Here is a 15,753-nt window from a genome sequence, read left to right on the forward strand (position 1 = left end):
TACATTTTAGTAAATTATCTTTAGTATATTATCTGCAACTTTTAGGAATATTATCTACTACAACGTAGATTATTAGTAATTGAAGAATATACATGTATTAATAGATGATTACGGCCAGTGCTGGGTGTAATCAGATTACAGAGTAATTAGTTATTGCAATCTAATTACTTTTAGGCACATCAAGTAGTGCAACGCATTACATTTCAAATTCTTGTAATCAGAATACAGGTACTGACTTTTATTGAAAGCAATTACTTTTAAGTACATTACTTGGGTTACAAATATTTTTAGAAAATATTATTTATGTGTAATACAGTTAAAATGTGAATTAATATGTTCATATGTATATCTGTTCGCATTTCTGTGACAGCTGAAGGGTGTGCGACAATGAACAAGGAGAAAATATACATTATTCTGAATTTGAGTGAAAAAAAAGTTTGTGACAAGTGTTTAAGAAAGTTACTTAAAATTAAAGTAATTAGTAATGTGATTACTTTCTCAATGAAGTAAACAGTAAAGAAATATGATTATAATTTTAGAGAAGTAGCTTGTAATTTGTAGTGGATTACCTTTTTTAGTAATTTACCCAACACTGATTTATGCCTATGACCCACTTTATTACCCATGCATATTCTTTTTTTTTTTTCAAGGTAAACATCACAAAACCAGAATATTTTTTCTATGCGTCATTTGCGATCAAGCTGTAGATTTGTCAAATTATGCAAAATGTTGAAGAAACACCCAACTATTACTTATTAAAAAATGTAACCATACTTCAGTTTATAAAGAATTTAGTCAAAACAGGCTTTAATTTTGGTTTTAAAAAGCTGTCCATCTTACCATGATTTGATGGTCATTATTAGTACTTTGTTAAATAGGTTTCAGACAAAAATCAAGCCAAACTGTGTCCTCTCTTTCCTTGACTCTGTGGTTAGCCTAGGAATCTACAAAAAAATAAAGCATTTCAAGGTAAACATGGCCACATTGCTGTGTATTCCTGTAAGCCTATTCTGGCCTTCTATTGGGCTCTGAAAACTGTCATATTCAGCCAGCTCCATACTTCCTGCCAAACTCCTGTCAACCAGCCCAGATTCTGCCAACAGCGTGTCCAACTTCAGCATTGCAGCCAAATAATTACCTGAAAAGCATGTCCGTCCCTGTAAATGCATTTTTTACATCCTCCATTACTGCCTCTCCATTGCTGTGAGAAAGTAAAGGGTAGATGCCAGGTGTGAATTTCACAGCCGTCCTATTAATGTGCAAACCTTTCCAATTAACAATAAATAACTGAGATCCAAATATGATACTTTATTAATGGGAGATGCTGTTTTTGCCCTCTTGCAGGAGGAGGCAGTATTAATAACTTGCTAGAGTGTTGTTTTGAAAGTACTGTTGATATAGATAGATGTAGGTGGCATAGTGGACTAAAGCACTGAACTGGTAAGTAAAAGGTTGTTGGTTCAATCCCCATCAGCCACCACCACTGTGTCCTTGAGCAAGGCACTTAACTCCAGGTTGCTGCAGGGGGATTGTCTCTGTAATAAGGGTACTGTAAGTCACTTTGAATAAAAGCATCTGGTAAATGTAAAATAAACATCATGTTGGAATTTTCACTTTTAGATGAAGTAACATTTAACCTTTAATGGAATATTCTGGATTCAGTACAAGTTAAGCTCAATCTGCAGCATTAGTGGCATAATGTTGATTACCACAAAAAAAATTAATAATTTCAACTCGTCCTTCCTTTTGTTTAAAAAAACAAAAACAAAGATCAAGGTTACATTGAGGCTGTCACGTTCCGTCTCCCTCCTGTTTCCATGGACTCCTCATCATCCTCACCTGTCTTTCATCCCCTCATTAGTTCCTTTGTCTATAAATACCTTCCAGTTTTGTTCTTTGCCAGTTCTCGTCCATGTAAGACTTGTGATAGTTTGTTTATTTAGTTTATGGCCCTCCATGTTGTTCTATATTTCCTTCATCATCTTCATTAAAGCCTGCATTTAGATCCATTGCCTCTTCACTACCACAACTTGTGACAGAGGCACATACAATGGAAGAGAATGGGGCCAATTTTTGGAGGGTTTGCAGATTTCTATAACTAAACAACACATTACTCTTGTCCTCAACTAACTAACTAAAACATATCTGGATGAGAGTACATAGCAAAGATACTGTAGTTGGATCCAATCTTGTGCATGCAGACAAGGCATTTTTGATTGTGAAAGCAGTCTCATTCATAGGTTTACATGGCAATTTTTTTCTATTTAACAATTTCTTTCAGTCAGACAGAAATTTCATTTGGACAGAGCTCAATTGCATTGTTTTTTTTCCAGATTAAGTGTTTACACAAAGGCTTTTCATTATAATTTGGATTATTAATGGATTATTAGGCTGCATGTAAACATTGCTGGGGAAAGGAACAGAAGAAGACTTCCTAGTGTGAATTTCTCTGATAAGAAAGTAATATCTTAACTATTACGTAACTTGATTTTCTGTGACCCTTTGCTGATCATTACTTTTTTCTTAATATAATTTAATACAACAAAGACAAACCGCCAGTTCTGTTAAATCATTAAAAAAAAGATTTATTACAAATGTGAATTGAAACTGCACCTTTTCATAAATTACATTATATGTGCTATGCCTGACACATTTAGAACCAGGGCCGTAACCACAATAAACATTGAGGGGGACAAGTCCACCCCAATCAGCAGAAATGGCCAGATTGCCCCCCCCCTCCCCAATTGAGTGGGAACCTCGTGGATTATTCCAGCACCACACAGCAGGCACGCATCAGTGTCAGCAGTTCAGGTTAAGAGTGTTAGTGTCATGTGAAATGTAAGTATCTTACTAAACATGCAATATTTGACCACTGTTTTATGATTGAAATGTTGTACCGTCCGACATTAATTTCCAAGGGTGCAAACTATTCACCATTTGGTGAAATTCGCTGTATTGAATTTAAAATGTCAGGTACAGTACGTGATTCGTATGTCATTCATAATTTTGAATGTGAAAACATTAATGGAGCAGTTTTCAGCATGTCAGGCTAAAGATAAAGCATGTATGTGTGTATATTGTAAGGAATTGAATGAATGTGGTAATCTGGGAGGTTTTTGAAGGAGCTTTTTAGAAAATTCTCTTGACATTGTCAAAGAAAATGAGTAGAGCGTTATCACCCAGATCAGAACTAGAACATGGTAAGACCTGTGGCTTCCATTGAGTTTTTAGGTTGAGGCAAGACAGTGTAATATTTTTCGTGCAAATATTATTTGGTAATCATTAACAATCAATTTAAGATTTTCTTAAAGACTTTGTCTTTAATTCTAAATTTTGTACAGCACACTGAGGCATAACTTGAGGACAGTAAATAATTTTGTATTTTCTTTTTGCTAGCCAGCTGACAGTCGTGTAATTTTACAGATACATCAGTGATGAAAAGAAATTCAAATTATATTTGTCTTTTCTTTGATACAGCACAAAAAAGAAACCAAAAGATGTCTGAAACAGGCAAATTGCTAGCAATGCAGACACAGTGTTTGTCTTGTACTGTGTGAACTAAAAATAAAAATAAAAAAAACTTTTAAATCTATTAAAACCAAAAATTATAACATTTTGGTCGCATTAAAAAACGTAAACGCATTTAAAGCCTTTATTCAGAAAATTATAATTTGATTAAATAATTACATTTGTGACCTCAACACCCGTGACCCCCCACCCCCAAAATGGTTTGGTCCTCCCCAATGTTCAAGACATGATTACGGCCTTGTTTAGAACTGTTATTAATAAGCAAGACCCATGCTGAGCCCCTCCAATCTGGACATATATCACACCAGATGGATAGACATGCCACCCTTCACTAACAATCTCTTTCAAAGAACCAGTTTTGTCAAATAATTCAGCGCTAGGTTTACATTGTATATGTACATCTCTAAAATTTTACATTAATAGATATATTCTTTATTTACAAAGGCTTCTTCAGGTATTGTATTCTCCTAAAGGCTGAATCAAACAGAAAAAAGTTACAGGATTTTCGGTTTATGGAAGACTAAATAATACAGTAATAAAAACATGGAAACAGCACGAACGCATGCACGCACGCACACAAATCAGATCAAAGAAATCAACAGAAACCACATTCACTCATGTTGTGCTGTATTGTTTTGTGTTAAGTTAATGCAAATTGAGCATAAAAAATGTTTAGCATCAAAATTGTTACATATGTCATAAAGTAACTATTGTAACCTCTGTTCTAATTTGCAGTCTTGTACTCCTCATTACAACCCCTGACAATAAAGCACAGCACATTAATTGTGATAATGCAATAGAAACTGGCTTGTGTCATACTCCGCAAAAGCAATGGAACAGGACACACATAGTAGTTGTTCATACTAGAAACCATTCTCTTTACAACACATAATGTGGACGAACATACATTCACTTAAAAATTAAAAATCTGTTGTATTGATCATATATATTTTTATCACTACTGATGTTACAAAGATATTACTATTTATTCTCATAGCAGTAAGAAATTGGACAGAACTCACCAAAAGAAAGCACTGATTTGGGAAATGGCAGTAGTACTGTTGATTGGTGAGTATCACACATTGTGAGGAAATGCAGTTATTTGTGACTGGATTCTGGGAGAGAGCTTTCAGCTAGACACCAGACAACAGAGACCAAAGAAACGCCTCTTTCTCTGCCTGCCCAAGGGGTATGGCGTCAGATTCAACAAACTGCTGTCATCTGTATTGATACAAAAAACAGACACAGATAAGCCTGTAAACTGTATTATATAAATGTGCGGATATAAGCTCACTATAAGTAAACAAACATCAGATAACTGTTCAATGTTTTCATCTTTTATATACACGGGGGTTCAAAATGCTGAAACCACATGGAAATATTTAAATTTGTGTTCCATGGAAGAAAGAGATTCCGCTATATATATATATATATATATATATATATATATATATATATATATATATATATAAAACATATATTCCTCCAAATCATATATTAAAAATAATTAAATCATCAAAGCAACACCAAGTGTTTCACCCCTCTAATACCAATAGTGATAAAGAAACCTCCATCTCTGTTTTATTTTGTTTTCATCTTTAAATTTTATTATTTCTTGCTGGATATAGATTACTCTGGCAATTCATTAGTTTACTGTAAGTGAGACAATCATGAATAAAGATGTTTCTTTGTAGCTAAGCTTCTAAGAACCTTTTTTTTTTTTTTTTTTTTGCAAGAAGAAACTTAAAGATGCTGTTCTGTGACATTCAATTCTAATATTAGCCAAAATATATAAGAGAGCAGAAACTGAAGATGCCGAGCTAATATTACCTTGGTTCTTTAGTGGTAAAGGCATCGTCTCCCTGAGTTTGCTAAGCAGATTTTTCATTTCTGTCATGTCCCTGGAAACATTGAGCAACCATTTCAGATTCAAACTGTTAGTTTGACAGGTAAATGGCAAAAACAAATAGAAATGTCAGAAAGCTTCCACTTCAAAAGCACAGACTATTCACCTCTCGATGTTCTCCATGTCTGTGGCCACCAGGAAGAAGGTCTGCGAACAGTCTGGTGGAGTGGAGGAAGTGTCTTCAAAGATGGGGATGTTAGAGCTGTCCTCTTTCTTACTGTCCCCCTTTGTTGCCCCTGAATATTGTTTTCCTGGAACACACACAGTGAGCCATATTAGACTGACAGACTCTAGGAAAAAAAAAAACATTAAATTGCTCACTTAAATATGTTGTCTCAAGGTTTGACCCCAGGTTAACTGTCAACCTGCTTCCAGAACATTCATATTTACAGTTTCTGCTAAGCTTCAAGGTGCTGTAAGCAGTATTTTTATGGAATATCCTAATTATACAGATTTCACTAAATACCACACCTATCTCTGAGAGCAACATTATCACACTGGAAATCGACATGCTGCTTCCGAATGTTCTTGTACCCTGAAACCAACCCCATTCTGCCGAATTACTGACAAGTTTCGTCCCCCATCAGACATTTTTGCATAAATTAAATCCTTTTTACCTTTCCTTGTGGCACTACTAATGTCGTGTTTCACAAAATGGGTTCTAGTCCTGTGGAAACCAGGAAGTAATTGTGTTCACATAAACAATAGTGTGTGATTTGGAGGTTGCATTTTCTCTCTAAATCCATGGTTAGGTTTAGGGTTGGGGTTTGGGTTAGGAGGTTAACAAAATATGCATTCCTGTTGACTGTATTACATTATTTACAACTAAAATTCAAACTAGCTTTTGGCAGGCAGCCCACCACAACAACACTTTCATCTTCAGGTTTGAATTTCGGTAAGCACAGACCAATTTCAGCAGCAGAACTTTTGAAATGTGAAAATGTGACCACAGGCCAATTCTTATTTTAGCCACTAAGAAGACTTTGAGGCGCTTTCTGTCCATCAATCATTTTGCACATTCACAGGGCAGCCCTTATATGGGAACAAGAAAGTTGAGAGCATGGAAATTGAAGTGGCTCATTCAACTTTAAAGAGGCCCTATTATGCTTTTTGGGATTTTACCTTTCCTTTGGTTTGTAATATAGCTCTTTGTGCATGTAAAATGTCTGCAAGGTTACAAAGCACAAAGTCCATGCAAAAGGGAGTTATTCTATCCCACAGACAACACTGCTCAAGAACTACACGAAACGGCTGGTTTGTAGTCCAGCCATTTCTTCCGTAAAGTATCTACGTCACTGTGTAACACATTTGCATAATGCCCACCTAAGGGCTACTTTGGCCCGCCCTCAAACAAACGTAGTTATAGCAGAGGCCAGGATGAGTTGGGTTAGTGTTGTTGCCATGTCGAGAAGATGCTGTTTTCTTCACTGCAAAAGAATAAAACCTCTTTGTTTGGACTTCCAAAGGCAGACTAACTGAAGTATTAGTGGTTCAAATTTATTTTACCGCTATTCCTAGGCAGTAAAACCACAAACAATGCCGGATTTTCATGACGATTACTCCTGAAAGATGGTGCAGTTCCCACTTTGTTGGGACAATCTGGCACTTCAGTATTACAACCTGTAAGTATGCTTGATTATTTGTGGATTTATCTGCTACCAAGAGTTCAAATGGTGAGTTTTGTGTTGTAGCTATGGTGTACACCCAGTGCACAGCTGTAGGCCTCTGCTAACCTGCTAGCTAATGTTATTGTGTTGAAATAGTTTTGCTAATCAGCTGCAGGCCCATTTTTACCAACAATTGTGTAGAATTATGCAGATTGTTTGTAGTTCTTACTATCATGAATAGTGATCAAATGTGGAGATGGATTTATTCTTTACGGATGGTCATTTTACGTCTGCAATCCACGGTAGTGCTTGGCTAATTTGCTATGTAATGTTATTGTTTTGGTAATGGTTTACTGTTCAGCTGTGGGCCGGCTTTTACCTAAAACTGTGTAACAAAATGGTCGATCTCAAGAGTCTTATATAATTACAAGCTGTAATGTTACAGACGCTATCCACGGTAGTCCTAGTCTAACTTGCTCACCAACTCTCTAATACCCCCCGGTAACGTCCAACCGGGAGTAAGCCTCTGTTCTCCGTTCATATCTCGGGCGAGAAAAGTTTAGCTGCATCCATTCCAGCAAAAGATTAACTTAGATGCACTACGTGTCTTTTACTTGAAGCTTTGTTAGGTTCACAATAATCAAAATTGTACTTGTATGAAAGCTACAAAATTAAAACTTTCCACTGTGGAATGTACAGCTCAAGTCATGCTTGTGAAGGTGGTTCGGGTTGATCAACTTGTTCTTCCAAACTTTCATTATCGGACTCAAACTGGTACAGCAAAAACCGACGCCATTGTTACCATAGTTACAATAGTGTTTACAGCTGTTAAGGAAGCCTGAAACTCAGTTATGGTAAGGGGCGTTACATTTCCGACACAAATGTGGTTGACCAATCATAACAGACTAGGCCAGCTGACCAATCAGAGCAGACTGGGCTTTTTGGAAAGGGGGGCTTTAAAGAGACAGGACCTAAATCAGAGCATTTAAGCCAGAGGATGAAAATAAGTTTAGCAGGAATGTACAGTATGAGAAAAATAATGTGCTTTTTGAACATTAAAGCATGTAAACATATTCTAGTAGACCCCCAAAATATAATCGTGAACCTGTAAATTAGCAAAATATGGGCTCTTTAATGCCATATTCAGATTTTGTGAGCAAGAACACTATTTTGTTACCGTTGCTTTTGACAACTTTGACAACACAGAGATGATGTGCTGCTGCCCTCTTGCTCCATCTTTTTATTTTTATTTATTTAGTTTCTCCCCTTTTTCTCCCCAATTTGGAATGCCCAATGCACTCTAATTCCTCGTGGTGGCGTAGTGACTCAATCCGGGCGGTGGAGGACGAATCTCAGTTGCCTCTGCATCTGAGACCACCAACCCATGCATCCTATCATGTGGCTTGTTGAGCACATTACCACAGAGACATAGCATGTGTGGAGGCTTCATGCCATCCACCGTGGCATCCACGCACAACTCACCACACGCCCCATGGAGAGCGAACCACATTATTGCGACCACGAGGAAGTTACCCCATGTGACTCTACCCTCCCTAGCAACCAGGCCAATTTGGTTGCTTAGGAGACCTGGCTAGAGTCACTCAGCACGCCTTGGGATTTGAACTCGCAAACTTCAGGTGTGGTAGTCAGCGTCTTTACTCGCTGAGCTACCCAGGCCCCTCTTGCTCCATCTATGATTACAATAGTCTCAACAAAACACTGGTATCTTTGTAGAACATGGTTTTGGAAAGAGAGGCATGTTTAATTCAGTTGGAAGTTCCAGAACAGCTAACATCGCTTACAGCACCTTTAGTTCAGAGAAGCTAGTAGATTCAGTTCCAGCAAACATTGTCACGAAAAGGCTGCAGTTTGTGTCCCTGGTGTGGATGTTTCCTGCTGAGAGGCCAGGGGTGACCTCATAGCATTACCTTTCCTGTGGAGCTGCAGGGATCCCAGCAGGCACACTGACTTAAGCATTTCCGTCAGGTACATTTCCAAACAGCACTGCAGCTGGATGAAGAGACGGCAGATTTCCGGATGTATTTCTCCATCCTCTGAGCTGTAGAAAAGGGGAAGATAAGCATAAATAATGCATCTTACAACAGGATACTGCAGAGTTCTGGCCCTGAGCTCTGTAAACCTGACTAATTTCTACACAAGTTACACATACTGAGTGTTATGTTCCAATGCCCCAGCAATCCAGAACAATTGACCATGTTGTGACCTTTGTCAGCAGTCATGAGTTTTAGAATCATTGGATGTTAGAATGTTTCCTAACAGCATGGTTGTAGCAACAAAATAATGTCTAAACACTTTGGCTTATAGTGGAAAAGAAAATTCTCAGAAAATCATAGTTCTCAGAATCCTCTGCTTGTAATTACAGCTCAGTAAGTCCCAGGTGTAATGCTTTGGAATAGCGGACACTTTATTTTCCTGTATCCTGAATTCCAGGAAAAAGAAAGATGCACCAAACTCATGCGAGCCAATTCAGCTTGTAAAGTGTCCCTCAAGTGTACTCTTTGCTGTGCTTTTTTCTCATAACAGCTGTACTATTTTCTGTTTCTCAGCATTAAATTATATAATTTAAGTATGTTTATCGCTTTTTAAATTTGTCAGGGCTGTCTAATGTTATCACTATGTAGTGGAATTTTAATTTTTAAAGCTGAAGTGTGTACATTTTTTGATGTTAAAATGCTTTCTCCTATCCCAGATATGCAGAGTCAATTATGTCCACACTAATATGTTTTTGTTTGAAAACGCATCTTTTTCTCTACATTTTGGCCTTTTGTCCACACTGAGACAGTGTTTTTGACAGCGAACATTGAGCTTTTAGAAAACGCTCTCCCAAGAGGATACATTTTAAAATGCCGTCCTCGTGTTGTAGAGTGGACGGGGAAAACGGAGATACCTGAAAACGATTATGTATTTGTTGTCATGTGATGCAGTCATGTGATCCATACAACCCAAAATAATCAAGATGGCGGCCCATATTGTAGCGCCATTGTTGTGCCTGATATCCCCTTTGATAGCGTTGTTAAAGATAAATGTTACTTTGTACAACCTTCACATTGTATTCCTTCAACGGCGACGAGAAGATTACTCGAAATATCTGTGTGGCGACGAAACACGAGGACATTTGCGTTTCAGACTGGACACTGAATGGAGATTTTTCGCATGCGCAGTAAGAGGATTTAAGAGTTTTCTTATGTTTCAATGTGGATGAGAAACTTTAAGAAAACCCTTGAATAAGCCAGTTTGAGAGCGTTTCGAAAATGAAAACGCTGTTTTCAAATGTATCCGGATTACTGTGGACATAGCCTATTAGTAAGATATTTGTAGCTTAACTTCCTTGGAAAGTGTAAACACTATGACTCTGTGGCACTATAAAAATATTGCTATGTTTGTTTGTGCTCTCCGACTGCCTGACACAGCAACATTAACTCAAACAATGGAGTGAGTTTGGGGTGGGACTATATATTTGTTTGAAACTAAATATTTTGCTTATCATCAATTTGGTGATTTTATTTTTGCAATTTGGTGTATTTTTCCATATGGTGGCACTAGTGGTGCGAAATTACACACTTCAGCTTAATAAAGGTAAGTAAAGATATAGGTTTCACATTTTATAATATATTGTAAATCAAAAACAAAGTCAACTTAATTTTTGGTCATTTTTATTTTATTTAGCTTTGGAGTCATGAAAATGTATTTGAGTTTAGTTTCGGTTTTTCCAAGTGTGACAAGGAGGAGGGCGTGGCCGGGCCGTGACGATGCACAGCCAGTGCTGAATCAGCTGATCAGCGGGAGAGCCAGATAAAGAGGAGCCAGAGGTGCCAGTTTGGGAGAGAGAGAGAAGCATGTAGCCACTTTGCATGTATGTCTGTGTTTGTTTATGTTGAGTTATATGATTTTTTATAATATTACATCGATACTTAACCCCTTATATACATATTTTTTATTTATTTATATGTGCATTGCATTCATATTATTTCCTACAGTTTAATGAATAAGCAGGTGTTCTAAATAAAAATAAAAAAACTCTGAAACCTGCATTTCTCAGTCAAGTTACAGTATATTGCAATGTAATTGACAATACCCAGTGCCTCTGTAAAAGTATTATTAATTTTTTTATTTTATTTTATTTATTTATTTTTTTGAGAGAAAAAAATTAATTTAAAGGTGCACTCAGTAATGTTTGTCTTTGTGTCATCTTGGACTTACACTGACACCTAGCAGCTTGGATGCAGCATAATTTAAAATCAATAGTTTTCAGTTTCAGATACCATTGTAGAAATGTAGTATTCACAGTCAGCCATGTTTACTTTAATCAGTGAGTGAATGTGACAAATAAAAGGACAGTTACTGAGATTAAGCGAGTCGTATTCGGCCCCCATGCGTGGACCCTCTCTGTGTAGAATAAAACAGGTTTTATAAGGTTACTGTTATGACTGGAGTCTTCATTTTAATGTGGGTGGTCATGATTTCCTACATATATTGCAGAGTTACAATTCATGTCTTTAGTAGTTAAACTTTTTTAATCAGGAATAAGTTACTGAGTGCACCTTAAATCATGGCTATGTGAAAACTGTGATAAACATATGCACACATAAACAAACCAAAACTTTTGAAAGTCAGCAAAGTGCCAGGTATCACAATCCATGCTAAAAGATGTACAATAATGATAATCTCTATGAGAATCCTTTTTTAAAAACAGCAGAGAGTTTGTGTATCGTGGCAATACGGAAATTGTTTGTGTTGGATTTTGATATTGCACTGTAAGTTCTTTCATTGAAATAGTTCCCATATTCACATAATCATAAAATTGACTACTTGAATGACACTACCATTACCTCTGGTACATTATTCATTTCATTCAGCACATTGATGAGTGTAATATCTGTCCGTCCATTCAGGCTAACTTTCTTTAATTGACAGTAAAGAACCCGCTGTTAAAAACAGCATAGGCAAACAGCACTATGAAAGCTTTTAATGACACCAAAAAAAGAGAATGTCTCTAATGACGGATTTGTGTTGGCTAATCAAGGGGGTAAAAGTCTAAGTTCACATTATTTTGTTCTCAGACAAAATGGTTTCCATTTGCAAGAAAATGACATCATGTTATAGGCCTGTGATCAATGGTAAAAATACAGTGGGAAGCAACACTTCCACCTAAAGCAGCATTTATTTTATGATAAGCCAGTCATTAAAAAGAAAGTGAATCAGTTGGTGTGAAATTAATTAACTATTGAGAATTGTAGTCATTCATTAGGTGATGTGAAGCTGAGGTTTTGTGATATTAGAATAAGCCTTATATTATACAACAGTTTCAGTTCAAGTCCTCTAATCTGAATAACAAGAGTGCTGTTATTTTGTATAACGGCACTGAGACCCTTCAGCTGTGCATTCCTTGCCAGTTGATCTTCACTTGGCTTCTTTAGGAACTGTTTTCATTTGTGGAGCAAATATATACAAAATAACTGCCCGTACACTGCCTAAAATGTAAGTAACTTGATAGTCATTTCTTGTTTACAGAACTCTTGTATAAAAGCAATAACACACTTGCAAGTGTGCTGTTGTACTAAATACCAGCACGGTTGTGATTACACTGGCCGAATCACAGTCATGTTGATATTCAGTATGAAAGCATGCTTGTGTGATATTGCTTACATTTATAACAAAACACAGTACAACATCAATACAATTACATGTTAAATGATTTATAATATCTTACATGCTTATGTGATGTAATAGTTTGAAAATCAATGAAAGAATAAGCATGTGGACACAGATGATTATCATATGCTCAAAAAATACATTCATGTTGCACCAATCCAACTGTACAGAATTTAGAGCTACCATAGATCTTTGTGTATTCCATGAAAGGCTTATTCCTGAACTTACTTCTATACTATGACCTCCAAAATCACAAGGCAATTTACAACACTGCTTGTGTTTATGGCTTTCAAACATAGTACTTATGGCTGTATAGCTCAGTGGGGTTAGAATATGATAAAAGGTCAACTTGATAGTGACTTAACAAAATTAGATCTGTTTATTTGTGGAAACAGTATGTGTGGTATTACATCAGATATGTATATAGAAAATAAAAGCTGTTATCATGCATGTAAATGTGTATTTTACCCTGATATTGCAGAGAGGTTTTGATGTGCAGTCCTTGCTATCTCACACCCTTTCGTGCGTGTCTTTTGCATTTCAGCACGAAGAGAGGGACAATCCGCAGAAATCTCTCCAATAGAGATAACCATCTCCCTATAGAGGGCCACAAGTGTATTGAACTCCTGGACAACCTGACGAAAGAGAGGAAAAACAAAAACAAACAAGATGTGAAAATACGCAAGCTTGTGTCCCACTGCAAGACTCTTCTATCTTTTATTCACAAACACACTGGCTGAGACAAAACCTAAATTTAACCTTGAAAATAGATGGAGCAGATAAATGAAGCGTGACAAGATGCCAATGAAAGTGCATGTCGGCAACTTGTCAAGAATCTTTTATTCTCAACATGTACTGTAAAGAATGCCTTGCGCCTCCAAGAAATATCAGAAGATCATTCACATTGAAACTACACAGTAGAAAGTGGTAACCTGCAATTCATTTCTATCTTATTACATTTTGCTTTGTTGCAGTAACTTAAAGTATTCAGGATGATTCAGTGATGTTAAATGATATTTTTGGACTTAAATAAAACAAGTTAATTTAGAAGCACATTTTTTATTTTTTTTTTAGGTAAGCAAAGGTAAAAACAGGCTATTGTTGGAGAGTCCTGTCATAGTCGACAGATGCTCATGCCATTTTATAAATATTTGCTATAAAGGAAGCCTTCTGATAATGGGGCAAAGATTCCTCAAACGCAACAGACAAGCCTACAGTGTCTCTCTCAAAATGACATAACCATCAAAATGCAACACTGTTGTCACAACTGGAAAACCATCCCGAAAAGGATAGCTCACCGAAGGACAAGTCACAAATGCCAAACCATTTTTTTATTTTGCGTCCCTATAGTGTCGCATTATGTATATAGGATGTTGCCAGTTGCGGATATATGAGTGTGTCACATAATGGTCGAAGAATGACAAGAATAATGATGTACGGTCATGACGCAGGCATATAAGCTTTACCCACCATTCTGCAGTCCGCTGCGGCGCGGAGCGCTTCGCTGCTCTCCCTGCGCTCCGACTCTCTGCGCGCCAGGGGCTTATTGCCGATCTGGAAACTGGTCCCGGCAGTTCTGGGGCGGTTTTTGCGCCCATTCGGTGCAGGACTCATGCATACACATCAAGTGAAGAAACTGCCCTGATATAAAATGCTGATCAATCAATAAACACCCACTCGCGTTTATAATTTCTTACTCAATTGATCGGTCTACCCTTATCTCGCTCCTGGATTCTCCGCATTGCCGTGAATGCGAGTCACCTTCATTCACTCCCGCAAAGAGCCGAATCTTCCTGAAGTGTTCTTGCAGGGCTTCGTCTTCTTCTGCAGAGAGAAATGTAGTGATAACAAAGACCCGCATGCAAACATGTCTTAGGCAGAGATGCCCCGTGCAGTCCTTCAACGGATAAATAATAGCAGGTCTAAAAGCAACGTGGACAAAGAAATTGCTCACGACAATGATCACTGCTCGAAATAAGATGTATTGCAAGTTGCAATGCTACACTATAGAAGGCGTTTATTGAGAGATGGTGGCAGACGGGGATCTAAGAGCGCTATTCTAACCTTGATAGGTGCAGTTGCTTGAGGCATGACGTGGTTGAACACACTGCACTCTCATAGGATGAGAATACTAATGCAACAGATTCACCAACTCCAGTGTGTTTATGGCTCTATCAAATGTGGCACTAAAAGAAAGCAGGCTACCTACAGATTCAAAGGTAGCCTAAATAATAACTTTAAAATCAGCAAAATTTTGGGATAGTTTTCTATAATAGATAGGGTAGCTGTAGCAGTTCACACCAAACGCGCTCTTGCGCTAAGACGCAGCGCAATGCAGAGCACACAAGTCTCGAGAGGCCTTTATGTTAAGTATGTAATTGAATGTAAAGTTTTCATTATGTAATTTACTTGAAAAGCGACCTGAGCGCACTATACAAATTAAACGTATTATTATTATTATTATTATTATTATTATTATTATTATTAGCCTATACTACTACTACTACTACTACTACTACTAATAATACAAGTTGAGGTTCTTTTGGACTAGAAGGTAACAGTCCGGATACCAAAGTATCGCGAGAGACGCATATCTGTTACTAAGGTTAGGTTTAGTGTTAGATTTAGTGGTAGGGGTAATGGTAGGTGTAGCGTTTCTGTAGTGATGGGTCGTTCATGAACGATTCGTTCATTTTGAACGAATCTTTTATGGGACTCAGAAGAACGAGTAGTCTCAGAGAGTGATTCGTTCATTTTGTGTTGGCCGCGCATGCGCATTGCGCAACCTCCATTCGTTTGTTTGGGATTTGGCTATTGAAAATATAATTTTTTTAATTTAATTCTGCTCAAATGAACGAAATTACTTGAATAAAGATTCGTTCATTTTGCTGAACGAGACTCAAAGATTCAAGTCAGTAAAATGATCCGATCTTCCCATCACTATTCTGTTGGACTCCGAATAAACACAATAAACACAGTGTGTGTGAACATCGCATGTGACTCTCGCGAGACTTTAGGTTACCTGTAGGTTACCTTCTA

The 15,753-nt window shown here is 37.2% G+C and overlaps 1 protein-coding gene across 2 annotated transcripts; it reads right to left on the bottom strand.

Moving 5' to 3' along the window:
- Nucleotides 1-5: 5 nt before the first annotated feature.
- LOC127414701 (regulator of G-protein signaling 7-binding protein A-like) lies at nt 6-14,819 on the bottom strand. Of its 2 annotated transcripts, XR_007892830.1 has the most exons (7): nt 14,185-14,819; nt 13,183-13,349; nt 8,970-9,100; nt 5,541-5,685; nt 5,359-5,429; nt 4,551-4,749; nt 6-1,201 (listed from the first exon to the last, which is right to left on the bottom strand). XR_007892830.1 is itself a non-coding variant. In XM_051652893.1 (6 exons), exons 1-6 carry the CDS (start codon nt 14,326-14,328, stop codon nt 4,658-4,660), a joined length of 750 nt encoding a protein of 249 aa, XP_051508853.1. In that variant the 5' UTR covers nt 14,329-14,819; the 3' UTR covers nt 2,541-4,657. The 2 variants fall into 2 exon arrangements, 1 of the variants encoding a protein (XP_051508853.1); XM_051652893.1 differs by lacking the exon at nt 6-1,201 and having other exon boundaries at nt 2,541-4,749.
- Between the last annotated feature and the right edge of the window lie 934 nt (nt 14,820-15,753).

The sequence above is a fragment of the Myxocyprinus asiaticus genome, chromosome 24 (assembly GCF_019703515.2).
Source record: "Myxocyprinus asiaticus isolate MX2 ecotype Aquarium Trade chromosome 24, UBuf_Myxa_2, whole genome shotgun sequence".
NCBI classification, from domain to species: Eukaryota; Metazoa; Chordata; class Actinopteri; order Cypriniformes; family Catostomidae; genus Myxocyprinus; species Myxocyprinus asiaticus.